Source organism: Orcinus orca, chromosome 20 (genome assembly GCF_937001465.1).
Source record: "Orcinus orca chromosome 20, mOrcOrc1.1, whole genome shotgun sequence".
NCBI classification, from domain to species: domain Eukaryota; kingdom Metazoa; phylum Chordata; class Mammalia; order Artiodactyla; family Delphinidae; genus Orcinus; species Orcinus orca.
In genome coordinates this window covers 58,721,972-58,748,248 of record NC_064578.1, presented here as the reverse complement: position 1 = coordinate 58,748,248, position 26,277 = coordinate 58,721,972, and the positions used below count along the sequence as shown (strand labels likewise).

Genomic DNA, 26,277 nt, shown 5'->3' with positions numbered 1-26,277 from the left:
GACAAGTGCCCCACCCCCATCTGGCCCAACAGGGTTTGGTGAGGGATCGGTAACAGCCAGAGACCAGGCCCCCAGGACCACTGCCCCCACCAACCAAGGCCTGAGTAACGGGTGAAGTTTTTATTAAATCCACAGAAGTAAAAACCATATTGTGAGGGGCTGGGGTATGGGCCACCAAGGAGTGGGAACCAGGCCACCGGAGGAAGGAGAGGAGGAGAGAGAAGAGGGGTGACAGGACAGAACAGAGAACAGAGCCAGGTTGGAGCGGCTCGGGGGCTGCCCAGCCTCAGGGGCCATCACCAGGGCCACTGGACAGGTCCTGGGCGCTCAGGCCAGCACCAGGCAGGCTCAGCGGCGGGGGCTCCACCAGAACAGCGGAGAACTTGGTGTCACCAAAGGCTTCGTTCATGCGAGTCTCAAAGAAGCGCTGCAGGCCAATGATGGACTGCACATCGGCCTTGTCCTGCCGGGCAAATTACAGTGGATGGGTCCTAGGTCGCCCACCTCTCTGCCCCCAGCCTCCCCTCCCCAACCCATCCCCACCCCAACAGGCTCACCTCTGTCAGCTTGTTGAACTGCTTGAACATGCGGCCCACATCCTGGGCAAACTCCTGGGGGGAGCTGTAGGGGGGTGACAACTTCTCCTGGAGACGGGCTCGAATCAGCGTCAAGTCCAGGGTGCCGCCGGGCTGATCCTTCGAGCAGAGGCCACAGGCTGAAGGTGAGGCCAAACAGCCCCTGCACCTCCCACCCTCCCAAGTCCCAGAACTCACCAGGGAGAAGGTGGAGTCAGTAGCCAGCTGGTGCAGGGGCCGGCAGGGCTCATGGCAGAAGAGGGCCAGCAGGACGCGCTCACACTTCTGCAGGCGTTACATGAACATCAGAGTCATAGGGGACTTGGGGTGCTGCTGGCCAAACCAAGGGAGTGGGCCCCACCCTCACCTGCTGGTTGGCTGGCGAGAGCTTGGCCACCACACCAGTGCTGTCACCCCCATCCAGGTTTAGGCTGCCATCCTCCTCCTTCAGGTCGGGTAGCACGTGGCAGAGAGAGCAGCTCCACTCCTCCCTAGAGGGAACAGACCGTGAGGGGCTGCATGGGACCTGGCCCAGCCCTCCGCCCTACAGACCCCGCACAGCCTCGCACCCTGGCACATCCTGCAGGGCAGGCAGGTGGCAGTCCAGGTGGAAGCAGAACTCGCACTGGTTGCACATGACCAGGTCGCCTGGCTTCTGGCAGACACGGCAGATGGTGGCACTGTCATCCAGGGCACCTGGGCCACCAGCTGGGGCTGAGGTGCCCTCAGGGGCCACCACCTCCAGGCCTGAGCTGGTGCTGCCACTGGGTGAAGCCAGGCGGGGGCCCTCGGCGCCGGGGCCCTCGGCCAGGGCCATCAACACAGGTTTGGTCTCGGGGCCCTCAGTGGCGGCAGGCGGGGCCCCAATGGCAGCCTCTGTTTCTTCCTCCTGTGAGGAGGTGAGGGGTGTTCAGTGGGGTGCCGGCCTGGGCAGTAGATCCTCATCTCCCAGCCACAGTCACTTGGGCAGGCTCACCTTGACGATGGCCATGCCAGGCAGGGGCGGAGCGCCAGGGGCCCCTGGGGGCGCAGTCCCAGGCTGTCCAGCTGCAACAGCTGCAGCACCTCGCTCAATGACGATGAGGTTGTAATCCTCAGTGGTGCTGCCTGGGAAGACCTTGAAGACTGGTGGCTGGCTGTCAGCCGTGAGATCCAAGTCCAGGCGTTCGAGGCTCACCCGTGGCACCTTACGCATGAGGCCACTCACCTCACCATCACTTGAGCGGGACCTGTGGGCGCGGCTTGGTGTGAGCGCCCCACCCCTATGGCCACCCTGTCCCTATAACCACCAAAGGGCAGCCACACTCACCGCTTCACCCCTGACACGTGGGGCTCTGCACTCGAGTAAGGGTCATCTGCTCAGAACACAGAAAACAGGTTGGGGTGGACATAGGGCACTGCAGCTCTCCCACCTACTGGGGGGGCAGAATCACTCACCTGACCCGAAGCCATAGCCTTCCTGCACCTCCATAGGCTGTGGGCAGAGCAAGTGGACCTCAGTGGACAGGTATCCCACAGGACCCCGTGCCTCTTTCCTCCCACTATGGTCCCCTCCCTGGCTCACCTGGCTGCTGCCAGAGCCCTGCTTGCTCAAAGGCCCTGGAGCCCGAGGAGGGGCCATGGGTACAGGGCCTGTGGAGTTGGTGCCAGGACGTTCTGCCACGATCTTGCCTGCAGTAAAGAAGTAAAACAGTGTAAGAAAGTGAGTGCAGTGCCTGGGATGGCAGGGTGCAGCAAGAGAAAGACAAAAACACACCAAAGGCCTCTGCACTCTTGGTCCAGGCATTGAGGTCCCACTGGAACTTCATCTCACCGTGTGGCTCCACAGGGTCCACGATCATCTTGAGGGCCCGGTGCAGCTGGAAGTAGATCTGGGGGTGGGCAGTACATGAGCACACGGGCAGTGAACAGGGCTCCAGGGTCTTGGGAGGTGCCTACCTGGAACCCACCACCTGGGTGCCCACCAGCACACACCAGCTTCTTAGAGAGTAGCAGAGCAGTGTTGTTGTCACTTTCCAGAGCCCATGAGGCAAAGCGCAGGATGTGTTCCTGGTGCTTCTGGATCTTGGTCATGGTCCAGTGCTGGCGCTCCAGGCGCTCCTGCTGCCCCTCAGTCACCTTCTGCAGGTGGAGAGCAGATGGGGTCAGGGAGGACAAAGCACCAGAACCTCTCCCCACCCAAGGAGGGCATCAGCAGCCAGCAGAGGGCGCCAAACCCCAGGGCGATTCCACCTGAGGTAGAGTGAGCTGCCAACAGAGGAGGACCACGCAGCGGGTACCTGGGCGTCGTTAACCAGCACACGGCCCCGCTTGTTCAGTTCCTTCATGATCTGCAGGATGGCCATCTTAACGTCCACCTGCACGCGCTTCTGTACGTCAGACACTTGGCGGATCCTGGGTAGCAGAGTGGGTGAGGTCAGGGCCACTCAGGCAGGTGCTCACCCAGAGCCACCCCACCCCCCGCCCCAGCACAGCACAGGCACCCACACTTACGAGCTGCGAACCTCCTTGGTGTTCTTCTGCAATGTCGCATGCTTGTCCCCGAGGCGCTTCACCAGTGAGGCCAGGAGCTTGCGCTGGTTCCTCACAGCATCCTCCAGGAACTGGTACCTGAGGGCAGATAGAGGTGGGCCCAGGCGCCCAGCACAGGAACAGGCAGCACCCACCCACCAAGCCTCAGGACTCACTGGTGGTCCTTGTGGGCGTTGAGCTGGCAGTCCCGGCAGGTGAGGGTGTCGCAACTCTCGCAAAACAGCACAAGGGGCTCGTGCTTGTGCACGTTGCAATACACCGTGCGCTCACCGTCCCTCGACTTGGCTGGTCCTGGGGAATGGGATCTATGAAGCGGGAGCTCATCCTCACCACCTCCAGCTCGAGGAGCGGACAGAGATCAGGGCCTCACTTCCTGCCTGTCCTGCAACCCTGGGCTATCTGCCGGAAGGACCCAGAGGGCCTACAGCAGTGGACAGGGAGGAGCAGAGATCCTTGCTCTCAAAACCCTCTGCCCTCAGCCTGACCGAGAGGGTCACACCCCTCTCCTTTCAGCTTCTGGAGGTGACAGCTTGACGTAGACTGACGGCCTCTGCCAGGAGAGACCTCCCGCTGTTCCCTCTGCTGAAACCTCCTCCAGGTGGACACTCAGGAAAGCTCCTCCGCCTCTGAAGCCCTGCCCCCATCCGCCACTGGGCTCCCTTTCTACTCCGCTCACAGAAGATTCTGTCCAGCAGGGGAGGGCATTCTGGCTACTGTGGCATCCCAGCACACACAACATTTGCTTTCTGGCTCAGACAAAAAGCAAATCAGGGCTTAAAGAGACCGTCAGATACATTTTCCTCATAAGCCATGCCTGGTGACCTCCCCTCTCTTCTCTGCTAAAAGGAGACCACACCATCTTAACGACCCACGGGGAACCTGCAAAGCCTTCTCAGGCTGGAGAGATACGATATCAGACCAGGACCCTCAGAGAGGCGTCAGGCCCCTGTGCTGGGACAAAGGTCCTACGGCTCAGAGCAACACTCCCCAAAGACTAATACACCACGTTGACCCCCCAGCCCTCCCCAGAGGCTGTTGCCACTAGAAAACCGAGAACATCCATCCTTCTTTTCTCCCCAATCCCTATCATGTCTCGTTACCACACCAACCCAGCGTGAGACATAGGAACATTTCGATACAAATAAACCGAGCCTCAGCTCCTCTAAATATTGCCCGCTCTTGCACCCTGACCCTTGCCTGGAACCCAGGACCCCCTGGAGACCCCTGCCCTTCTCTCCTGGCTCCTCATGCCCCACAGGAACCATCTCTACCCAAGTTTTCCCATCAAAACTGTCCTCTGGGCTGGCGCAGCCACAGTGTGACTACCAAGACGCCACTCATGGGGAGTCCTGGGCCAAACACCAAGCGCAAGCCCCTCTCCATAGCACTTCCAACACACTCACAGAAAAATCTGGAAATACCAAGCTAGGCTGTGAAATACCTGTGACCCAATGATAAGAACACTTCCAGCACTCACTGGTCAGTGATAGTCTGATGACTCTACCAGCTTGTTAAGACACAAGGCCCAAAGATCTCACTTTCCCCTACAGAGGCTTAAAACAGGTGCCAGGGAACCTCTGGTCCAGGAGGTCCCTCACATCATTCCCCCAACACCCTGCATTTCCCTATCCATACATGCGGATCTCTCTACCGTTGGAGGCCTATCCCCTGCCTAGGGGGGTTCCCTGATGAGCTTCCTCAAGCCCTCTATACACCCCCTGCGGCACCATGAGATCCCCTGTGAACTCCCCCCACTCCCTGCCTGTGGCTTTTCCCCTGCCACTGGACCTGCAGAGACTGCCCACCAGAGCCCCAGCCTCCCCCTTTTTGAGTTCTGCCCTCAGGCCCTTCAGTTGGTACCCTGTAGAGAAACTCCCTGAGATCCTTCCACCATCTGCAACTACCATCATAAGCAACTGAAGGCATAGAGAGGAGAACAGCAAGGGCAGCCCCCTGCACGTCGCGTACCAGTGGAACGCACAGTGTGGTCCTTGGTGTACTTCACCCGCTGGTGTGCCTCCACACACGTCTCACACAGCGGCTCAGAGCACTCCACACAGTAACTGGTGGCCGGGGCATTATCCTCACAGCTAGTGCAGCACTGCTGAGCAAAGGCAGAGTCAGAAGAGACAGAACCACCAAAGAAATCTGCATTTAGAACCAAGAAATACGACATGAAGAAAGGTGGGGGCCTTACTTAGCCTAGATAACCTGCCCTAAGCTTTCTACTACGGGGACAGTAAAGCCTGGAGCTGGTACCACGCTCTGGTCTAGTGACCCCTACTCATGGCCAGAGACCTCCTGGGGGTTGCTTGGGCGAGACATACCTGATTCGCATCCTGGGAATCGGTGGCAGCCTTGCTGCCACTGTCGCGCATGAAGTAATTCTCCACAATATCTTTGGAGAAACACTGCTGCTTACATACTGGACAGTCCACCACTACGAAAAACACGAAGAAACAAAACCATCGCATGGTGAGCGCATCCCCCCACTGGGCCCCAAACTCCATCCCCTGCCGAGCCGAGACGACCCTCCCCTCCCGGAGGAAGAACCAAACCCTTCTTTTACCGAACTTTAAACAGTCGCCCCATCTCAGTACCCGGGACACAGCCCACTGCCCACACACGTTCCGGCCACTCTTCGGGTCCCCATCCTCTCGCCCAGGCGACTCCCGCCATCGTCACGCTGGGAACCGACCCCCAGTCCCCGAGCCTCAAAGGGATCAAAGGCTGCGGGGTGGGGGAGGGGCCGCCCCCGGCCCCGCCGCACTCACCAGCGCCGTCGCCCGCCGCACCTCCGTCCCCTGAGCTGTTGGCGGCGGCAGGCGCCGCGGGCCCGAGGCAGGCGCTGCAGGCCGAGTGCAGGCAGGGTAACAGGCGCGGTTCCCTCTCGGGCCGCAGGCGCTCCCGGCACACGCCGCAGTGCTCCAGCAGTTCCAGCGCCTCGCCGCCGCCCCCCGCGGGCGACGATGCCGATGCGGACGCCGCCGCCGAGGCAGAAGCCGAGGCCGTGGCCGAGGAGGCGACGACGCGCTTCTCGGCGCCCGCCGAGCCCTCTCCCGGGCCCGGGCTGCCTGAGGCAGCCGCTGCCGCCGCCGAGGCCGCCGCCGCCGAGGCCGCCATTCACACGCCGCCGGGGGCGCCCAGGAGGGGAGGAGGGGCGCGGGGCCCGCCGCGCAGGCGCAGACGCGCTCGCCGCCAACGGCTGGGCCGCTGCCGCCGCCGCGAGGCCTAGCGCCGCCACGCGCTCCTAGGTCGCCGCCCGCTGCGCGCGGGGCGCTGCCGAGGCCCGGCCGGCCGCTGCCCGCTCTCCTGTCTCCGCCGCCGCCCGCGCTTCCTTCTCAGCGGCGACCGAAACCAGCGCCACGCGGCACGCGCACAACCGCTCGACCGCGCGCCCGCTCGCAGAAAGAGCCGCGGCTGGGGGGCGGGACAGAAATAACTGGCGCCGACGCCGTCGCGCACGCGCACTGGGCGCCTCTCGCCCGGGGGCGGGGCCGGGGCGGGCCAGGGCGGGGGAGGCCATGAGTACGCACGCGCCTGAGCGGGCTCCTCCCACCCCCGCCTCCACCACCCGCAGCGCCGCTCGTGCGGCAGGGGCGGGGCACCTGCGTCGTCGCCGCCGCAGCCTGGTCCACCGGCCGGGCTCGCGTCCGTTATTGTAGTCCCTGCTCCAGGCCGTTTACTCCGCACGCGCGCCGGCAGTCCGTTCTTCCACCTCGATCCCCGCCCCTTTGCCCGCCTGGGGAGGTCTCCAGTTGCTGCGTCGACTAGCGTTCCCTAGAGGGGGCGGGGCCGAGAGCTAGGGAAGATGCTGGGCCCAGGGAGAGGGGCGAAGGGTCCCCATCCCGTGGAGGAAGTACTGTTCTAAACCGGGACTTAGACTTTGGGGTTTTAACCTTTTTATTGTTTAACATGAGCAACACTGAAACCTGACTAAATCAAATAGATCCCACGGGGCTCAGAACACCGAGACTGAAATCCCGCCTGGCCCTGCAAGCGCCCCTTGCCATATTTTAGTCCGCCACTGCGCTGGCCTTGATGCTCTTCAAGCGGGCGGACTGAACCGCAACAGTGGGGAAATTCTGAGAGGGAAGCAGGGTCTGCGTGGGGCGATCCGTCTGTGGGCAGAGGCAGGATCTGTAGGGAGGGGAAGCCTGCCTCAGTGGGGAGCAGGATCTGCGTGCGGGGAGGGTGTTCCCGTCTGAGGAAGGACGTAGAGTGTCTGGTGAGAATTCTGTCAGATGGGGGAAGCTAGGCCTGGAGGAGGAATCCTATTCGAGAGAAATGGGGGTGGGGCAGGGTCCGTGGGGAGAGAGGAGTCCTGTCTGAGCTGAGAAGGAGGGAAGCAGGGCCTAAGGCTGGAGCTGGCGGAGGAGGGGTCCTGACGGAGAGGAAAGCAAGATCAGTGGGAGGGGATCCCGTCGGAGGTGGGAGTGGGGCCTGTGGGAAGGGATCCTCTCTGAAGTCACTAGGCACGGAGAATACTTGAGGCAAGGGTGCCTTGGAGCCTCTGCCTGGGGTGGGCCTTCGTCCCTGTGCAGGGCTCCTCAGTCCTGCGGTTGCCAGTCCAGGGGTAGGCTTGGGCGGCAGCTCTGAGACGATGCAGAGAATCTGGAGGGCCGGCACGTCCAGCCCCCAGGCCCTACTCCGCCTCCCGCGGGCTTGACCACGCAAAAGCTTCAGGGGAGCGGGGCGCAGCCTCCCCCACCCCAGCTCCCCTAGGCGCCCACACGCGGTGTAGGTGGCGGTGGTGGAAGTGCGTCCGGCGCTGCTCTTGTTGCCGCAGGGCCTGGGGGGAACTCGGGCCTATTGTCTCCGCGCCTGCCTTTGTTCCAGCTCGAGTGCGGCCCCAAAATCCGGGCCCCGCCCCGCCCCGCCCCTTCAGCCGCCGGAGCGCCCACCGCCCGGTCCGCGCGAGGCCCCTCCCCCCCACTGACTAGCCCGCCCCGGCTCAGCCCCTCCCCCCGAGGCCTGGGCTGCAGACCCTCGCCTCCTTCCTCCGACAATTGGGAAGGAAAGTTGGTGGCTGGCAGCGCCCAAGTTGAGGTGCGGAATCCTTTAGTGATATTTGTTGAGTACTTTCCATGCCCCCTCCCGCTCTCTGCGCTGGGCCCCAAAATCACCGGGTTGTGTCGGGTAGAGATGATCCATACCTACCCTGGCCGCCCACCCCCGCCCGGGCAGATGCGGGGCTGTCGAGGGCCAGACAGTCACAATAAGTAGGTGATGGTAAAGAGTGTAGGAGTGGACTTGCCTCGGGGCTGCCCCCAAACACCTGGGGGAAGAACCGTTCAGGGGAGAAACAAGTGCAAAGGCCCGGAGGCAGACAGGCACACCCGGAGGAGTGACAGGAAGAGTGGTGGGAGATGCCTAGAGGTTGCTGGACAGCTTGCTGGGGATGGGTTGAGCCCTCCGGTTGCCCCTGGTATGGTCCCTTCACTAGACCTTGGCAACTGTTTCAGAACAGCATCCGTGCGGGCAGGTTCACCTGGAAATCAGGCTCGGGCAAACTCAGGGAAGCGCACGGGAGCATCCTGGGACTGGCCGAGACAGAGTGGGCATACAGGAGGGCAAGGCCAGGCCAGAAGCCTTCCTCAGAGGCCCTCTCCGAGGAGCCAGCCTGTCCAGAGGTGAGTGGCAGAACATGGGCACATCTTGACTCTGCCTCCCAGTGGGCCAGTGTCATCGTATACTCTCATCCCCTGTGTGCCTTGTCCACCCTTCACAGGCATCTCACCCTTTCCAATCCTGGACCACTGGAAACTGCCTGTATCCTGGCTTTGCAGACAGGGCTCAAGGGGTGAAGCAATGTGTAGGAGGTGTCAGCCAGACCACCACCCCTTGCAGGCACCTGCCTGCAGACAGCCATCCTTACTGCCTCTTCACTTCCCAAACTCTGCGCTTGCTCCCGATTCTCCCTCTGACCTTCAGGTGTCACCCCCAAAGCCACTTCCTGGGGAAGCCTTGTAGCTGCATCACTCTGATCTCTTTCTCCACCTTCACAGGTTTCATTTGGGAACTGGGCGATTGTGGTAGTTGCACAACATCATGAATGTACTTAATGCCACTGAATTGTATGCTTACAAAGCGTTGAAATGGCAATTTTTTTAGATTTCTTTTTTGGCTGCGTTGGCTCTTTGTTGCTGCGCGCGGACTTTCTCTAGTTGCGGCGAGCGGGTTTCTCATTGCGGTGGCTTCTCTTATTGCGGAGCACGAGCTCTAGGCGCGTGGGCTTCAGTAGTTGTGGCACGCGGGCTTCAGTAGTTGTGGCTCTCAGGCTCAGTAGTTGTGGCTCGCTGGTTCTAGAGCGCAGGGTCAGGAGTTGTGGTGCACGGGCTTAGTTGCTCCGAGGCATGTGGGATCTTCCTGGGCCAGGGCTCAAACCCATGTCCCCTGCATTGGCAGGAGGATTCTTAACCACTGCGCCACCAGGGAAGTCCCTGAAGTGGCAATTTTATGTGTATTTTAGCACACACATAAAAATCAGATTTTGGTGAGTCTGTCCCTTCTGACCTCTGACCTCACCGCTTGGCTCCAGCCATACAGGCTGACCTGTTGTTCCCACCTCACAGCCTTTGCACTTGCTGTTCCTTCTAGCCAGAATGTTCTTCCCACCTCCCCTTCTGGCTGGCTCCTTCTCTTCCTTCACATTTCAACTAGTGAGAATCACAAGGAAGTGAGCTCCAAACCGTTTACGTCACTGCTGCGTCTGCCATGTCTTGCTTGGGGCCTGCTCCACAGTGGGCACTCAGTCAGTGAGTAAAAGGACAAACAAATGCATGAAGATAATGACTGTCTCTACCCGGCCAGTTTTGTAGGCTACAAGATAAGGTTTGAGTTCTATTACTTTTTAAGCTTTCTTTTTAAATTGTGTTAAAACTCACATAATATCAAATCCATCAATTTAGCTATTTTGAAGTGTAAGTTCAGTGTTATTTCATACATTCACAATGTTGTGCAACCACCAGTTCATCTAATTCCAGAACGTTTTCATCACCCCAAAAGGAAACCCAGTATCCATCAGCACTTACCCCCCATTCCTGCTTCCACCGGCCCCCAGCAGTGACTACTCTGCTTTCTGTCTCTATGGACTTTTAAACCTTTTGATGGCGGCTTATGATATATAGAGAAAAGCCTACACAGTGTACGTACAGTGAGCACCCTTGGTAACCAGCTCTGATAGCAAAACACAGAATGTCTCTGGCTCTCAGAAGCCTTCCACGCCCCTGGCAGTTGCCACCATCCTGACTTCTCCCACCCCGGACAGGCTTTCCTGGTATACATACGGAACCACACACAGTTTGCATGTCCACACCATGTGTTCACACGCCTTCTTCCCCGCGTTCACATTCACATCACATTCACGTGGCTGTGTGTGGCCTTGATTCCCTCTGTGCCCACAAATATCCTACAGTTTGTTTACATGTTCTCCTCTTGGCGGCGCTTGGGTCTCTGTCCTGCTTGTGCTGCAAGCACAGTAGGGCTGCGGCAGCACCATAAGTGGCTTTTTTTTTTTTTTCGTCGCCAGGCGGCTTGCAGGGTCAACCAGAGACTGAACCTGGGCCACAGCAGTGAAAGTGCCGAGTCCTAACCACTGGACCACCAGGGAACTCCCAGTTCAGGGCTTTTGGCTGGGCTTTTATTTCACTGTAAGGAGCTAACAGAAGGGTTTAGAATATGGCAGGATCGGACGCCCATTTTAAGTGTTCTAGGTAGGGAATGGATGGTAGGAGCTGGAAAGCAGAAGAGAAGCGTCCATGCCGGCCAGGCAGAGAAGGCACTAGATCCCCTAAAATCACGCTTTAACGTAACTATGGTTCAGGAGTTCCCTGGTGGTCCAGTGGTTAGGACTCTGCACTTCCACTGCAGGGGGCACGGGTTTGATCCCTGGTTGATCCCGCAAGACGCCTGGCGTGGTCAAAAATAAATAAATAAAATTAATTAATTAAATTAAACAACTATGGTTCCTCCATTAGTTTCCTGTGGCCACTGTAACACATTACCACAAACTTGGTACCTTAAAACAAAACTTTAGGGACTTTGCTGGTGGCGCAGTGGTTGAGAATCCGTGTGCCAACACAGGGGACACGGGTTCGAACCCAGGTCCGGGAAGATCCCACATGCCATGGAGCAACTAAGTGCGTGAGCCACAACTACTGAGCCCGCGGGTCGCAACTACTAAAGCCCGCGCACCTAGAGCCTGTGCTCCTCAACAAAGAGAAGCCACCACAATGAGATGCCCTCACACCACGACAAAGAGTAGCCCCTGCTTGCTGCAACTAGAGAAAGCCCGTGCGCAGCAACAAAGACCCAATGTAGCCAAAAATAAATAAATAAATATATATTTTAAAAAATTTAATTCACAGTTCTGGAGGCCAAAATTATGAAATCTAAATGTTAGGGCCACACTTCCTCTGAAGCCTCGAGGGGTGAATCCTTCCTCACCTCTTCCAGTTTCTGGTGGCTCCAGGGGTACCTAGGCTTGTGGCTGCATCACATCAGTCTTCAAGGTCCACATCTTCAAATCACTCTCTGTTCCAACTTCATACTGACTTTTCCTCTGTTTGTCCTTCTATGGACAGAAGTGTGTCCACCCCAAAATATAATGTGATAGTATTTGGTCATGGGGCCTTTGGGAAGTAATTAGGGTTAGATGATGTCATGAGAGAGGAGCTCTGATAATGGGATTAGTGTCCTATTAAGAAGAGGCACCAGGGAGTTCCCTGGTGTCCTAGTGGTTAGGATTCCGGGCTTCCACTGCCGTGGCCAGGGTTCAACTCCTGGTCGGAGGGACTGAGATCCTGCAAGCCGCACGGTGCAGCCAAAAATAAATAAATTTTTTTAAAAAGAGGGGGAGACACCAGAGAGTTTGCTGTGGTCACAAAGAAGAGGTCACGTGAGCGTACAGCAATACAGCAGGCTTCTCCAAGCCAAGAGAAGGGGCTTCAGAATGAAACATACCTTGCCGGCACTTTGATCTTGGACTTCCCAGCCTCCAGAATTGTGAGAAGTAAATTTCTGTCCTTTGAGTCACCTAGTCTATAGTATTTTGTTATGGCAGCCAAGCCCAACTAAGACAGTTGACAAATTTCCCTCTGCCGCTCTTGCAAGGATGCATGTGAATTTACGTTTAGAGCCCACCCAAATAACACAGAATGATTTCCCCGTTTCCAGATCTTTAATCACAATTGCCAAGATTCTCTTTCCTGATAAGGTAACACTTCCGGGTTCTGAGGATTAGGATGTGTATATCTTTGGAGCCACCTTTCTGCCTATTGCAGCCCACATTTCACGGATGGGAAAACTGGTCCCCAGAGAGTAGAAGGTGTCATCCAGGGCCGCACAGCCTGCATGAGTTCAACCCAGTTCTGGGGAATCTCTGGCCCCCAGGGAGGACAGGGAGAGAAAGGACAGGACACAACCAGAGCCCAGAGTTTCAGCCCTTTCCCTGCAGTTAGGAACCAGGGCTCCTGGGAGAAAGCATTCCAGGGAAAGCCCCAGGTGAGCCCCAGGAGCACGAAAGAAACCTGTTAAAAGGACACAGAAGCCATACATGATGATATGACTCAAGCATCAGAAAAACAATGACTGTCATTGACTGACACACAATGAATCCACCCTATCCATGAGTTAAGGGTTCTCAAAAGGAAGAGTCGAAAAATAAGCCCATCTGTCACCAAATGGTACTGCTTTTTTTTTCTCTTTTTTAGTATATTTATTTATTTTTGGCTGTGTTGGGTCTTTGCTGCTGCACACGGGCTTTCTCTAGTTGCCGCGGGCGGGGGCTGCTCTTTGTTGGCGGTGTGCAGGCTTCTCATTGCGGTGGCTTCTCTTGTTGCAGAGCGCGGGCTCTAGGCGTGCGGACTTCAGTAGTGGTGGCACGCGGGTCTAGCAGTTGTGGCGCACGGGCTTAGTTGCTCCGCAGCATGTGGGATCCTCCCGGACCAGGGCTTGAACCCATGTCCCCTGCCTTAGCAGGCAGATTCTTAACCACTGTACCACCAGGGAAGTCCCCATGGTGCTGCTTTTAAGGCAGCTCCTCACTCTGAGAATTCAGCACCGATTCTGCCTCCCCAAAGGAACCTGTATTTCAGGGAACACATGGCCCCAGTCCTTGATGAGATAATTAAATGCTAGAGTTTGGAAAACATCACTTCCCAAGCGGTAATGAGATTCCTGAGCAGGCTAGGATTATCTGGTGTACATGCTATGAGGTGAATGGAGGGTGAGGTGTCAATGTGGACATCTGGGGGTGGGGACACACGAGTGAGCAGAGTCAGGCTGTTACTGCCCTCTTGTTAGGGTCAGCAGCACCGAGGTCCTGCATGGGATGCAATGGTGCCCATCTAACACCCCCTGTGAGGGGTTCTAGCCAACAATATTTGGCCCAAAGCCCAGCGAGTCTTTAGATCTAATTTTCCATCCGTGGGCGCTAAAGGGGATGTTGGGGGGAGGGAGAGAGGCCATCTGGATGGGGCGTGTCCTGCTAGAAGCCAGGGTCCACTGTGCCCGCCCAGTCCTCACTGAGGGGCTGTGTCTCTAGCCAGACGTTGGAGCAGTTGCTGCTGGGGCTGGAGCAGAAATGGACACAGACCACACAAAGGAAGTGTTAAGGTAGAGGGAAACGCTCTAAAACTGAATAGTGGCGATGGCTGCACGATATGAATACTAATCTACTACAAGTCTTTGAAGGGTACCTGCTGTGGGTGTACGTTATGGCATATAAATTCCACTTCAATACAACTGTTGAAAGAGGAGGGCAGGCCCAAAGAAGATATACAAATGGCCCGGACAATAAGCACATGAAAAGACATTCCGCATCATTAGTCATTAGGGAAATGCAAACCAAACCACAGTGAAGTACTGATTCACACCCACGTAGGATGGCTTCAAAAAAAAAATGAAAAAAACAAGTGTCGGCAGGGATGTGGAGAAATTGGAACCCTCCTACATTGCTGGTGGGAACGTAAATAGTGCAGCCATCCTGGAAAAAAGTTTGGCAGTTCCTCAAATGGCTAAACATAGAGTTAACTTTTTGATCTAGCAATGAATTCCTAGGTATGTATCCAAAGGAATTGAAAAAGGTGTTCAAACAAATCCTGGTACAGGACTGTTCACAGCAGCACTATTCACAATAGCCAAAGGTGGAAACAACCCAAATGTCCACCAATTGATGAATGCAAAAATAAATGTGGTATTTCCATACAATGGAGTCTTAGCCATAAAAAAAGAACAAAGTACTGGTATGTGCTACAACATACATGAACCTTGAAAACGTTATGCTAAGTGAAAAACTCAGACACAAAGGACCACATATTGTATGATTCTATTTTTATGAAATATCCAGAATATGCAAATTCATAGAGACATAGAGATTATTCATTGCCAGGGGCTGGAGGGAGGGGAAAATGAGGAGCTACTGGAGTGAGGAAAATGTTTTGGAACTAAATGGAGGTGGTAGTTACACCACTTGCAACTATACTAAAATCCACAGAGGACTTCCCTGGCGGTCCAGCGGTTAGGACTCCATGCTTCCAATGCAGGGGGCACAGGATTGATCCCTGGTTGGGGAAGTTTGCAGGCCACGTGGCACAGCCAAAAAAAAAAAAAAAAATACAAACAAACAAAAAATAAAATCCATTGAATTGTTCACTTTAAAATGGTTAATTTTTGTGTTATGTGAATCACCTTAATTTTAAAAGCAGAGGTGAGGCTTCCAGATCAATAGGGAGCAAAGGACTTGAGCCATCCTGAATGGGTCCTGGGCAGGGACAAACCAGCCATCAGGGCCTGTTTGTGGACAGTTGGTGACGTGGGGATGTGGATTAGACATGCTAAGGAGTCAAGGAAGCTTCCAAAGACAGGCAACTAGGCAACCTCCTTGTTTTTAAAAGATGAATCCGGAGGTTAAAAGAATTAACCAAAGAAGACATAAGGATGGCCAACAGCCACATGAAAAGATGCTCAACATCGCTAATGATTAGAGAACTGCAAATGAAAACTACAGTGAGGTACCACCTCACACTCGTCAGAGTGGCCATCATTAAAAAGGCTACAAATAATAAATGCTGGAGAGGTGTGGAGAAAAGTGAATGCTCCTACACTGTTGGTGAGAATGTAAATTGATACAGTCACTATGGAAAACAGTATGGGGGTTCCTTAAAAAACTAAAAATAGAGTTGCCATATGATCCAGCAATCTCACTCCTGGGCATATATCTGGATAAAACTATAATTCAGGGCTTCCCTGGTGGCGCAGTGGATAAGAATCCGCCTGCCAATGCCGGGGACACGGGTTCGATCCCTGGTCCGGGAAGATCCCACATGCCATGGAGCAACTAAGCCCATGCGTCACAACTACTGAGCCCGCGTGCCTAGAGCCCATGCTCCGCAACAAGAGAAGCCGCTGCAATGAGAAGCCTGCGCACTGTAACGAAGAGTAGCCCCAGCCACAACTAGAGAAAGCCCGTCCACAGCAATGAAGACCCAACGCAGCCAAAAAAAAAAACCAAAAGAAAACCTATAATTCAAAAAGATACACGCAGGGACTTCCCTGGCAGTCCAGTGGTTAAGACTCCGCTTTCCAATGCAGGGGACACAGGTTCAATCCCTGGGCGGGGAACTAAGATCCCACATGCCTCACAGCACGGCCAAAAAAAGAAAAAAAAAGATACATGCATCCCAGTGTTCACAGCAGCACTATTTACAATAGCCAAGACATGGAAACAACCTAAATGTCCATCAACAGATGAATGGATAAAGAAGATGTGGTACAGGGACTTCCCTGGCGGTCCGGTGGGCAAGACTCTACTCTCCCAATGCAGCGGTCCCAGGTTCGATCCCTGGTCAGGGAACTAGATCCCACATGCATGCCACAACTAAGAAGTCCACATGACGCAACTAAGACCCAGCACAGTCAAAATAAGTAAATAAATAAAATTTAAAAAAACTAAAGTAAAAATAAAATTAAAAAGATGTGGTACATATATACAATGGAATAATACTCAGTCCTAAAAAATAATGAAATAATGTCATTTGCAGCAACATGTATGGACCTAGAGATTATCATACTAATTGAACTAAGCCAGACAGAGAAAGACAAGTACCGTATGGTTTCACTTATATGTAGAATCTAAAATATGACACAAATGAACCTATCTACGGAACAGAAACAGACTCACAGACATAGAGAACAGACTTGCAGTTGCCAAGGGGAAGGGGGGGTGGGGGAGGAATGGATTGGGAGTTTGGGATTAGCAGATGCACACTAGTATATATTGGATGGATAAGAAACAAGGTCCTACTGTATAGCACAGGGAACTATATTCAATGTCCTGTGGTAAACGGTAATGGAAAAGAATATGAAAAACAATTGTATATACATATATATATATATATATATATATGTATAACTGAATCACTGTGCTGAACAGCAGAAATTAACACAACATTGTAAATCAACTATACGTCAAGAAAAATAAAATAAAATAAAAAGAGTTAGGACTTCCCAGGTCATCCAGTGGGTAGGACTCCACGCTCCCACTGCAGGGGGCTGGGGTTTGATCCCTGGTCGAGGCACTAGATCCTGCACGCATGCCACAACTAAGAAGTCCGCATGCTGCAACTAAGACCTGGTGCAGCCAAAATATATAAATTAAAAGAAAAAAGAAAAACCAGAAGAGTTAATCAGTGTCTTAAACACAAAGAGGGCAGAGTGGAGGGAACCAGGTCTGGGTGGGCCTCAGCCACCATGGACCCAGCAGGAACACAGCCTGGAAGAGCTGGCCTGGGAGGTTTCTGCATTAGTCACCCACCTCGGCAGGGAAGTGCTTTTCAGACCTGAAGCCAAGGGCACACAGCTCCTGAATGGAAAACAAGGAACAATCCAACCAGACGAAATTCACATCTGGGTGGCTGGCACACCAGCCTGAGGCAAAGTGATGGAGACCTCATATTGTGCCGTTTCATTGCTCATGAAATGTCCAGCACAGGCAAATCTATAGAGACATTAGATTTGCAGCTGCCTGAGACAGGGTGGGAACAGAGACTCGCAGTAGATGGGCAGAGGATTTCATTGGGAATGACAGAAATGTTCTAAAACAGGAGGATGCTAAGTGTTACAGAAAATGGTAAATTTACTAAAAATGACTGGATCATATGTGCACTTGAGATGGGAGAATTCTATCAGAGAGTTTGGTGTTCAGAAGTAGGAAAGGTGGACTTCCCTGGTGGCGCAGTGGATAAGAATCCGCCTGCCAATGCAGGGGACACGGGTTTGAGCCCTGCTCCGGGAAGATCCCACATGCCACGGAGCAACTAAGCCCATGCGCCACAACTACTGAGCCTGCGAGCCACAACTACTGAGGCTGTGTGCCACAGCTACTGAAGCCCGCGCACCTAGAGCCTGTGCACAACAAAGAGAAGCCACCGCAATGAGAAGCCCGCAGACTGCAACGAAGAGCAGCCCCTTCTCGAGGCAACTAGAGAAAAGCCCGCGCACAGCAACGAAGACCCAACACAGCCAAAAATAAGTAATTTTTTTAAAAAAGTAGTTTAAGAAAAAAAAAAAAAAGAAGTAGGAAAGGCTGTACTGGGCCCCTGTGCCAGGGTGCCAGGAACTCCCAGCCCCAGGGCACCGAGGAGCAATGATGGATGGGAGGGGAAGGGATTAGAACATTGATTAAAACAAACATTTTAATCTGGCCTCAGGGGATGCATTAAACCGGGATGGAACAAGAGGCCATAAGGACAGAATTGCCTAGGTGTGCCACCTCCAGGGGCTTTCCCCTTCACCTACAAGCTTTACTTAAAAAAAAAAAAAGGTTTTTACTTGAAAAAAATATTTTTAGTGTACTAAAAACAGGAGAAAAAAAAAGGACAAAACAAGAATATTTGCTAATTTGAGAGTGTGAGTGCTCCAGTGTGTGCTCTACTGTTTTCTGTTTCTTGGGGGGTTTTTTTGGTTTGGTTTTGTTTTTGAATTTCTGAATTTTATTTTATTTATTTTTTAGACAACAGGTTCTTATTAGTTATCTATTTTATACATATTAGTGTATATATGTCAATCCCAATCTCCCAGTTCATCCCACCACCCCCCCCGCCACTTTCCCCCCTTGGTGTCCATACGTTTGTTCTCTACATCTGTGTCTCTATTTCTGCCCTGCAAACCGGTTCATCTGTACCACTTTTCCAGGTTCCACATATTTGGGTTTTTTAACTTTTGAAAATTAATCCAAGGGCCCGGTACTTGACCTAGGTGCAGGGACCCTGGAGAAGCGACATCAGTAGTTGTGCAGTTAAGATTGTTATTTCAGTTTAGGTCTCCTCCTCCCCACAGTTTCCTCAGGCCACAGGGCTAGTAGGAGGTTCGTTGTCTTTCAAATATAAAAGCAAATTGAAGTAGCAATTATTCCCCCCCCCCACCGCCACCTCTACCCCCTCAGTGACAGTCCTTGATGTCTATCTGGATGTTTCTTTCCTTCTAGGGCCTTTCTGGTGTATTAGGGATCCTGCCACTGCCCCTCCCCCAGCCCAAAGGGCTCTCCATTTCCTCTCAGCACGTCTGGAGGGCTAAACCCTCCACTGCAGGTCCCTTGCCAGGGACCTCCCTCGGTCTCCACCCTGTTTCCTGGGGATGTCCTTGGTGTCTAACCCCGGGCTGGCCGAGGGAAGCTCCTGGCAGACTGAGGTGTGTGCCTGAGTCTTGGGCCCTGCATCCCACACCTGGCACAGTCCAGACCCACTAGGATAGGGCTGGGCTTGGAGACCTGAACACTGGGCTTCCCCCGTGGACAGTGGCTGGCACGGCAGGAGGTTGGAGAGAGGCTGGGGACCCTGGTTGAGCTGGGAGGAGGGGCTGAGCCTCCTGACTGCTGACATAAACTGTAGGGGCTTCCCTGGCCGTCCTGTGGTGAGGATTCCATGCTCTCAGTTGCGGGGGTGGGGCACGTGTTTGATCCCAGGTCGGGGAACTGGGATCCCTCAAGCTGTGCAGTGCGGCCAAAAAATAAGCAAATAAATAAAACGAAAACTCTGTGTGTGTTGGGTGGCTGGGGGTGGGGGCCTGCCTCCCCGCTCAGGAGGCCCAGTCATGTGGGAGCTCAATTTCCTCTGCTCCTTTCATGTGTCTGTGATTGCCCTGAGCTCTCGGCTTCTTCCCTTCAGTGTGGCCTTCTCATCCCCACCGCCTCCAAGACTCTCAGACCTGGTCGGGAGCTTGCCATATTGGCAGGCCACATGGGCCCACCCCTGGCATCTTAAACCTGCGTCCTCAGCCACACTATTTATTCTTCGAGATGCTCCCACAATCACAGGCCAAGGTCTTTGGAGAGAAAAGCAAAATAGACATTTTCTGGGCCTCCCTGGTGGTGCAGTGGTTGGGAGTCCGCCTGCCGATGCAGGGGGTGCGGTTTCGTGCCCCGGTCTGGGAGGGTCCCGCGTGCCACAGAGCGGCTGGGCCCGTGAGCTGTGGCCGCTGAGCCTGCGCATCCAGAGCCTGTGCTCCGCGACCGGAGAGGCCGCGACAGTGAGAGGCCCGCGTACCGCAAAAAAAAAAAAAAAAGACATTTTCTGAAGGCTTGTATCGCTGGAGGCCACTGCTCCCATCTCCTTTGCAGCCTGAGGGGGGTCGGGGCTTGGGTGTTTCCTCTTGTCTCTCACACTCCTTCAGGGCCAGGTCCTCCATCGCACCCTCATCTGCTGAGAACGTTTCTGAAGCCGCCCGTGTCCTCTCCTTCCTACCCTGACTCTGCCCGCACCTGGCCTCCCCTGCTGAGGTCTGAGCCGCCACTGCTGCCTTCGGGACCTCTTATGTGTGCTGCCCCACTAGGTCCACTGTCCTCCCGTTTGGGTCGTAGTGGCAATAGTTGTCTGTTAAGGTGAAGGACACAGATGAACCCCTAGCCTCACAGGTCGAGGTGGGCACAGCAAGGGGCCTGTGAAGCCAGAGAGGAATGAACAGTGATAGGAACTGGGTAGAGGAGGTTCGATGGAAGAAGACCCAGTGAGCCGGGCAGGCCATCGTGAAGGACTTAGATTCTGAACAGCGACAATGAGGACAATGAGGCCACGGGACTGGGATTTAATGTTCCTCGGGGCATGGGCCATGGAATGCTTCCCACCTGGCACATCCCCTCCCTTCCCTGCCTGGAACATGTCTACAACACATCTAGAACACGTCTACAACACAGCTGCTCGCTCAGCAGCTGCCTGAGGCAGGAGGCTGGCATGCTGACCTTGTCCTCATACTGGCAGCAGAGAAGTCAGCCCCTCCACTCTGGAATCCACACCTGCTGCAGAAAGCATGGGGTCCACTGAGGTCTAGGCACCGCTCCCCCCCGACTCCCCGCCTTCCTTCAGCCCCCATGAGTAGGGAACAAGGCCCAGCCAGCCCACCACTGCAGCCTCACCATCTAGTGGGCCTGGTTCACGGATGTCCTGGACAACCAGCCCCACCTCAAGGCCCTTGCGGATCACGGCTGTTCCTCTGCCCAGACAGCTCTTCCCACAGATTCTGTCCCCTAAAGTGTCTTCTGGGCTTTGAAGTCTGGCTGTTCACCACCCTCCTGGCAGACGTAGGACCCAGCTCACACACACACACACACACACACACACACACACACACACCCCACTCCCCTTCTTTTCTCAGCTTCAGAGTGTGGCATGCAGCGGGCACTAAGTGAACACTACTCGCCCTGGGGCAGGTGGGCCTGGTGTAGGGGCATCGAGTCTGGCTGCCTCCATCTTCTACCTGGGATCCAGGCTCAGGGCCGGCCCGAGTTGGCGTCCGCTCCCACATCCCACTTGCAGCCCCCAGGCCCCACTCGGGCTGGAGTCCCGCACCAGGGGCGAGCCCTACTGCTGCTCCAACCATATGGGTGGAAGGCTGGGGTGCAGTGGGGTTTAAACCTGCCGGGACCCGCCGGGGTCTTCGGAGCCGACCGCCCTCCCACCCTCTTTCCCTCTCACCTTCTTCCGCCCCGCAGCACAGGCGAGTGGGTGCGGCCCACAGATTGACGGCACAGGTTCCGCCCCCGCCCCGTCTCTAGGGCGACACTGCCTGGTTGTCCCAGCCCCTGTGACTTTGGTGGGAAGTGCGACCTTGCAGCGGCGACTAGTCTCCATGGAGACACCGGAAACTTGCTCTGACCTAGTAGTTCGCCGCGCCGCTGCAGCGGCGGACTTTGGTTCCGCCGGCGTTGCGGCCCGGAAGTGCGGCCTTGAAAGTGGTGAGCTGGAGGCGGCCACCGCCCGGCCTGGTGCCTGAGGAGGAGCCGGAGGTGGGGTCAGGCGGGCATCCCCCTGCCGCAGGGCCGGCGGGGAGGCCGGGGCGTGCCAGGGGAGGGGCGCCCGCGCTAGGCTTGGAGCGCGCGCCGCAGACGTGAGGGGGCGCTGCAGGACGGGGGCACTTCGCGGGCAGGAGCGCGGAGGCGGGAAACCTAGTCGGCTAGGGCTGGGGCGGGCGCAGCCGGGGCAGATCAGAGAAGGGGGTGATGGACTCAGGGTGAGGCGCGGGCAATGGCGCAGAGAACGGGAGAGGGTGCTCGGAGCAAAGTGCATGGCGTGGGCAAAAGCGTGGTGGCGAGGACGCCTGGGTGCGGCGTCTCAAGGTGGGCCTTTGTTCCGAGGCGCCCAGAGGCTCTGCTGCACCTGCACTATAGTTGGAGCCTGCTGGGGAGCACGGCGGGGGTGGATCGGAAGAGGAAGGGTTCAGTCCCTACGGATTGAGGCGCAGGTTTCTGCCCCCGTTGTCCGGGCACAGATTTGAAATCCTTTAGGTGCTGGGTGAAAAAAGACGGTGATGGGTGCTTGTGGCAGAGGTAACGGTACGTGCGGAGTTGGCCTGTTTGAGGAATTGACTGGAGAGCTCTGAGCTAAGGAGGGTCCCGAACTGTTAGGTCTGAACAGGCTCCCTCTGGCTGTCGCGTCGGGAATAGACCGGGAGGTGGGGGGACGCGAGGAGGTTACTGGGGCAGTGGAGGTGTGCAGAGTGGTCTAAGGGGTCAGATATGGATCGTGAATGGCCCCAGCAAAGGAAAGGCTGTTTGGGCTTAAGGCGCCCGAGGGGGTGAGTCTGAGACTGAAGTAGACCCCGAGGAGTTAAGAGAGGCCTCACCTGAGCCAGGCTGGTGCAGAGTGGGTGGGTCTCAGGGTGTGTCTTTTGTCCTGACTGATGCTTCTCCCCTAGACTGGAGGTGTGTGTGGCCTGGGTGTGGGGTGAGCCAGGTATCTAAGATAGAGGGGAAACTGAGGCCAAGCAAGCATGTTGCCTGTTTGTTGGTGAAGTAGCTGAGCTTCTCAGATTCCCATTGTTCCCAGGGGGGTGGTACCCCTTTCCCTTTCCAGTGCCTGAGGCTGGGCAGTGCTGGGATTTCGAGGCCACAGTTTAACAAGAAGTGTCCATATTGCTCAGCCATGCTGATCTTGAGGCCTCTGCCGCTCCACCTGCACCCAAGCAATCACACACCCCTGCACAGTCCACAAGCCCCCTCTCTATGCCTCACCCACACCCTGCGCCCCACAGGCCCAATCAAGATTCCAGGAAGCATGAGGCTGCAGGAGGCGTCTCCCGCTCGCTGTGCTGGAGCGGGCCAGAGACCATGTATTTTCCTCCCGCAGGGCACCTGCTAGGCTAATGCCCAATCTAGTCTCAACTCTGTGTGACTATGCACACCCCAAATCGCTTAGCCCCGGAGGCAGTTCATGCCAGCCACACCCCTGCGAAGACTTCCATATACACTAGTTAAAGTAGCCAGGTTCTGAGGCAGCAGACCTCGGTCTGCACAGGGCCTTGGATGTTCCAAGGTTGGGGGCTGTATCAAGGGAGATCAAAAAGAAGCCACTCATGGTGGGAGTCGCAGCCAGCAGGGTGGGGAGTGGGTGAGACGTGGAAGCCTGTTCTAGATAGGGGTCCCCGCCCTCTCCTCCACAGGGTGTCCTGTCAGAGGAGGATGTGGGGAAGGCTATGGATACCAGAGTTCCGGGAAGGGTGGGTGGGGCAAAATAGGGGAAGCGAGCCCTGGAGCTCCCCACGCTGGCAGTAAGCAAGACCGGAGGGCAGCAAACCTTTGGTATCCCCAGCCCTCTCACAGCGGTGTGCTGGGGGCTTCAGAGGTAGAGGGGGCTGCAGAAGTCCTGGGGTGGGGGCAGGGAGTCCTGCTGTGTTGGGAACCAGGACTTCGAGGGGCCAGGGGCATTGGAGAAGGTTGGGGTTCCTGAGGCCTGGGGGTGTGGTTCACCCTTGGGCCCTGTCCCGCTGAAGGGATGGGAACGCTGGGGCAGAGGTGGGTCCCTGGCTGACTTCCTCTTGCCCACACCCGCTGGTCCGGTGCAGATGGCGGCAGCGGAGGCGGTGCACCACATTCACCTGCAGAACTTCTCCCGATCCCTGCTTGAGACTCTCAACGGGCAGCGGCTGGGTGGGCACTTCTGTGACGTGACTGTGCGCATCCGCGAGGCTTCACTGCGTGCACACCGCTGCGTGTTGGCAGCCGGCTCGCCCTTCTTCCAGGACAAATTGCTGCTCGGCCACTCTGAGATCCGCGTGCCGCCTGTGGTGCCCGCGCAGACGGTGCGCCAGCTCGTCGAGTTCCTCTACAGCGGCTCGCTCGTGGTGGCGCAGGGTGAAGCGCTGCAGGTGCTCACGGCCGCGTCGGTGCTGCGCATCCAGACGGTCATAGACGAATGCACGCAAATCATAGCCCGCGCCCGCGCCCCTGCCCCGGGCCCCCCCGTGCCCGCGCCCCTGCCCACGCCCGTGCCCCCGCCGCTCGCGCCCGCGCAGCTGCGCCACCGCCTGCGCCACTTGCTGGCCGCGCGCCCCCCGGGCCACCCCGGTGCCGCGCACACACGCAAGCAGCGCCAGCCCGCGCGCCTGCAGCTGCCCGCGCCCCCCGCGCCTGCCAAGGCGGAGGGATCGGATGCCGACCCTGCCCTGACCGCTGCGCCAGACGACGGCGCGGACGACGACGACGACGAGACCGATGAGGAGACCGACGGCGAGGATGGCGAAGGCGGCGGCCCGGGTGAGGGCCAGGCGCCCCCTTCTTTCCCCGACTGCGCCGCCGGCTTCCTACCTGCGGCCGCGGACGGCGCGCGCGAGGAGCCGCCTGCGCCCGCCGGCCTCTCCGATTACGGCGGCGCCGGGCGGGACTTCCTCCGGGGGACTTCGGCTGCCGAGGACGTGTTCCCCGACAGCTACGTCTCCGCTTGGCAAGACGGAGATCAAACCGCCCCTGAAGGCTGTCCCGCCGAGACCCCTGCCCCGCCCGACTGTGTCCTATCCGGACCCCGCCCACCTGGCGTGAAGACCCCCGGGCCGCCCGTCGCGCTTTTCCCCTTTCATCTGGGCGCTCCCGGGCCGCCAGCGCAACCCCCTCCCGCGCCCTCGGGGCCGGCCCCTGCGCCCCCACCCGCCTTCTACCCAGCGCTCCAGCCGGACGCAGCTCCCAGCGCGCCTCTAGGGGAGGCCCCGGCCCCACCGGCCGCTCCCAGCGCAGCCCCGTCGACCACCCCTGCGCGCGCCCCGGGTGCTGAGCCGCCCGCCTATGAGTGCAGTCACTGCCACAAGACGTTCAGCTCCCGGAAGAACTACACCAAGCACATGTTCATCCACTCGGGTGAGCCGGGCAGGGTCTCTGAGCCCCTTGATCGTTGGAGATAGGCTTTTTGTTAATACTTGATGACCCTAGGGGTCAAACACAGCCTGTCTCCCCCTGTCTGATTCAGGGGGAGGGGGGCAGCCTACTCTGTCACCCCTGGAACATGATAGCAGCCAGAAGGGAGGGGGTAGGTATGCCGGGGTCTTTCCCAGTGTAAGGGTGCTGGGCCTTGCTAGACTGTCCCCAGAATGGTGGCCAGCGACCAGACAGTCCAGAACGCTCTGTGAGCGTGGCAGGGATGGGGGAGGGGTAGCCCGCGGCCCTGTGCCAGGCACGGTGCGGTTTGGGGGCGGGAAGGTCCCTGGAGGTGGGGGTAGACCTGAGTGGTCAGCCTCGGTGGGCAACGATGTCCCAGACCTGCGGGGTTCCCCGCTGGGAGGCTACCTGTTGGAGTTGTGGGTCACAGACAGGCAGTGACATCCCGGTATGACCCTAAGGGTCGGGGAGAGGGGCGTCGCTGCCGGGCGGGGGGATTCCGGATGGATGGCTGGTCCGGTTGGGGAGGGGAGTCCCTGCCGGCAAAGGCGCCCCGGGGCCCTTCCCCACCTGACCTGAGTTTGCTGCCCGCCCTGTCGCCCGCAGGGGAGAAGCCCCACCAGTGCGCCGTGTGCTGGCGATCCTTCTCGCTGCGCGACTACCTGCTCAAGCACATGGTCACGCACACGGGCGTGCGCGCCTTCCAGTGCGCCGTCTGCGCCAAGCGCTTCACGCAGAAGAGCTCGCTCAACGTGCACATGCGCACCCACCGGCCGGAGCGGGCGCCGTGCCCCGCCTGCGGCAAGGTCTTCTCGCACCGCGCGCTGCTGGAGCGCCACCTGGCCGCGCACCCTGCGCCCTGATCCGGGCATGGGGCCTGGCCACGCCCACCGAGGGATCGGTCAAGCCCCACCCGCTGTCACGCCTGCCGCGGCCACTTGACCACGTTCCCGCCACCAGCCCACGCTTTCTCCTGAGATCAGGCCCTTTTCCTGCTTCCACCCTTCTCTCCAGCCCAGCCCGCCTTATTCCTCTCCTCCTACGTACTCGGCCCTCCGGGTGGGGGCTGGCTGGGGATGGTCAGGGACCCGACCACCTCTGAGAACTGGATCATCTCCAACCTGAACTAGGGCTCAACCATGGTGCAGGGCCCAGGATTCATGGCTCCGACTCTGGTTCACGCCTCTCCCCTCCCATGAGTGGGGTGGGGTCTGCTCCCCTGCCCCTGTGTCAAGCCGGGAAATGTCCCCAGCTCCCCGACCCGAGCTAATCCTCCCTCATCTGGCGCCTGGGGCGTCTCAGGTGGGCCCATCATGGACTGAGGCCTGGTCTTGGGACCCCTGCTCTGTAATAAAGGACTGTGGGCCGTGGGGCCGAAAGCTGGAAGCATGTGCTCCCGGACCCGTGTGTTCCTCTTCCTCACAGACCGACTGTGGGTGTTGGGCCTCAGTGCCCCTGTCCCTGGCAGCATCCCTGCTGCTCCCTGGGCTCCTTTGGGCTGCGAGCGGATGATCCGCTTTGCCATCTCGTGTC

The 26,277-nt window shown here is 57.1% G+C and overlaps 3 protein-coding genes across 8 annotated transcripts; 1 reads left to right on the top strand and 2 right to left on the bottom strand.

Moving 5' to 3' along the window:
• Positions 1–105: 105 nt before the first annotated feature.
• TRIM28 (tripartite motif containing 28) lies at positions 106–6,496 on the bottom strand. The gene is made up of 17 exons (XM_012538004.3): positions 5,882–6,496; positions 5,435–5,547; positions 5,076–5,208; positions 3,263–3,398; positions 3,069–3,185; positions 2,855–2,969; positions 2,550–2,696; positions 2,332–2,446; positions 2,140–2,246; positions 2,013–2,049; positions 1,885–1,930; positions 1,552–1,804; positions 1,145–1,464; positions 943–1,066; positions 774–860; positions 558–695; positions 106–463 (listed from the first exon to the last, which is right to left on the bottom strand). Exons 1-17 carry the CDS (start codon positions 6,228–6,230, stop codon positions 287–289), a joined length of 2,514 nt encoding a protein of 837 aa, XP_012393458.1. The 5' UTR covers positions 6,231–6,496; the 3' UTR covers positions 106–286.
• LOC117197922 (nascent polypeptide-associated complex subunit alpha, muscle-specific form-like) lies at positions 6,339–21,667 on the bottom strand. Of its 3 annotated transcripts, none has more exons than XM_033411806.2 (2): positions 21,077–21,667; positions 6,339–6,887 (listed from the first exon to the last, which is right to left on the bottom strand). In XM_033411806.2, the coding sequence occupies exons 1-2, from the start codon at positions 21,665–21,667 to the stop codon at positions 6,339–6,341; spliced, it is 1,140 nt and encodes a 379-aa protein (XP_033267697.1). The 3 variants fall into 3 exon arrangements, 1 of the variants encoding a protein (XP_033267697.1); XR_007474254.1 differs by lacking the exon at positions 6,339–6,887 and adding an exon at positions 18,227–20,397 and having other exon boundaries at positions 21,077–21,191; XR_007474255.1 differs by lacking the exons at positions 6,339–6,887; positions 21,077–21,667 and adding exons at positions 18,227–20,397; positions 20,859–21,066.
• ZBTB45 (zinc finger and BTB domain containing 45) lies at positions 21,203–26,130 on the top strand. Of its 4 annotated transcripts, none has more exons than XM_049703300.1 (3): positions 21,203–21,336; positions 23,442–24,726; positions 25,351–26,130. In XM_049703300.1, the coding sequence occupies exons 2-3, from the start codon at positions 23,442–23,444 to the stop codon at positions 25,605–25,607; spliced, it is 1,542 nt and encodes a 513-aa protein (XP_049559257.1). In that variant the 5' UTR covers positions 21,203–21,336; the 3' UTR covers positions 25,608–26,130. The 4 variants fall into 4 exon arrangements, with proteins under 4 accessions (XP_049559257.1, XP_004283299.1, XP_033267690.1 ...); XM_004283251.4 differs by having other exon boundaries at positions 21,270–21,387; XM_033411799.2 differs by lacking the exon at positions 21,203–21,336 and adding an exon at positions 21,576–21,717.
• Positions 26,131–26,277: the final 147 nt, after the last annotated feature.

What these genes read in the sequence shown, in the direction of transcription:
- TRIM28 (XM_012538004.3), bottom strand. Translation starts at nt 6,230, where the DNA reads ATGGCGGCCTCGGCGGCGGCGGCCTCGGCGGCGGCAGCGGCTGCCTCA. An exon ending in TGCGGCGGGCGACGGCGCTG is followed by an intron (nt 5,548 to 5,881) that starts GTGAGTGCGGCG and finishes TGTTTTTCGTAG; the next exon opens with TGGTGGACTGTCCAGTATGT. An exon ending in TGCTGGTTAACGACGCCCAG is followed by an intron (nt 2,697 to 2,854) that starts GTACCCGCTGCG and finishes CTCCACCTGCAG; the next exon opens with AAGGTGACTGAGGGGCAGCA.
- LOC117197922 (XM_033411806.2), bottom strand. Translation starts at nt 21,667, where the DNA reads ATGCACTTTGCTCCGAGCACCCTCTCCCGTTCTCTGCGCCATTGCCCG. An exon ending in GTGCTGCGGGGCGGAAGAAG is followed by an intron (nt 6,888 to 21,076) that starts GTGAGAGGGAAA and finishes CGCCCCCTCTAG; the next exon opens with GGAACGCTAGTCGACGCAGC.
- ZBTB45 (XM_049703300.1), top strand. Translation starts at nt 23,442, where the DNA reads ATGGCGGCAGCGGAGGCGGTGCACCACATTCACCTGCAGAACTTCTCC. An exon ending in GCACATGTTCATCCACTCGG is followed by an intron (nt 24,727 to 25,350) that starts GTGAGCCGGGCA and finishes TGTCGCCCGCAG; the next exon opens with GGGAGAAGCCCCACCAGTGC.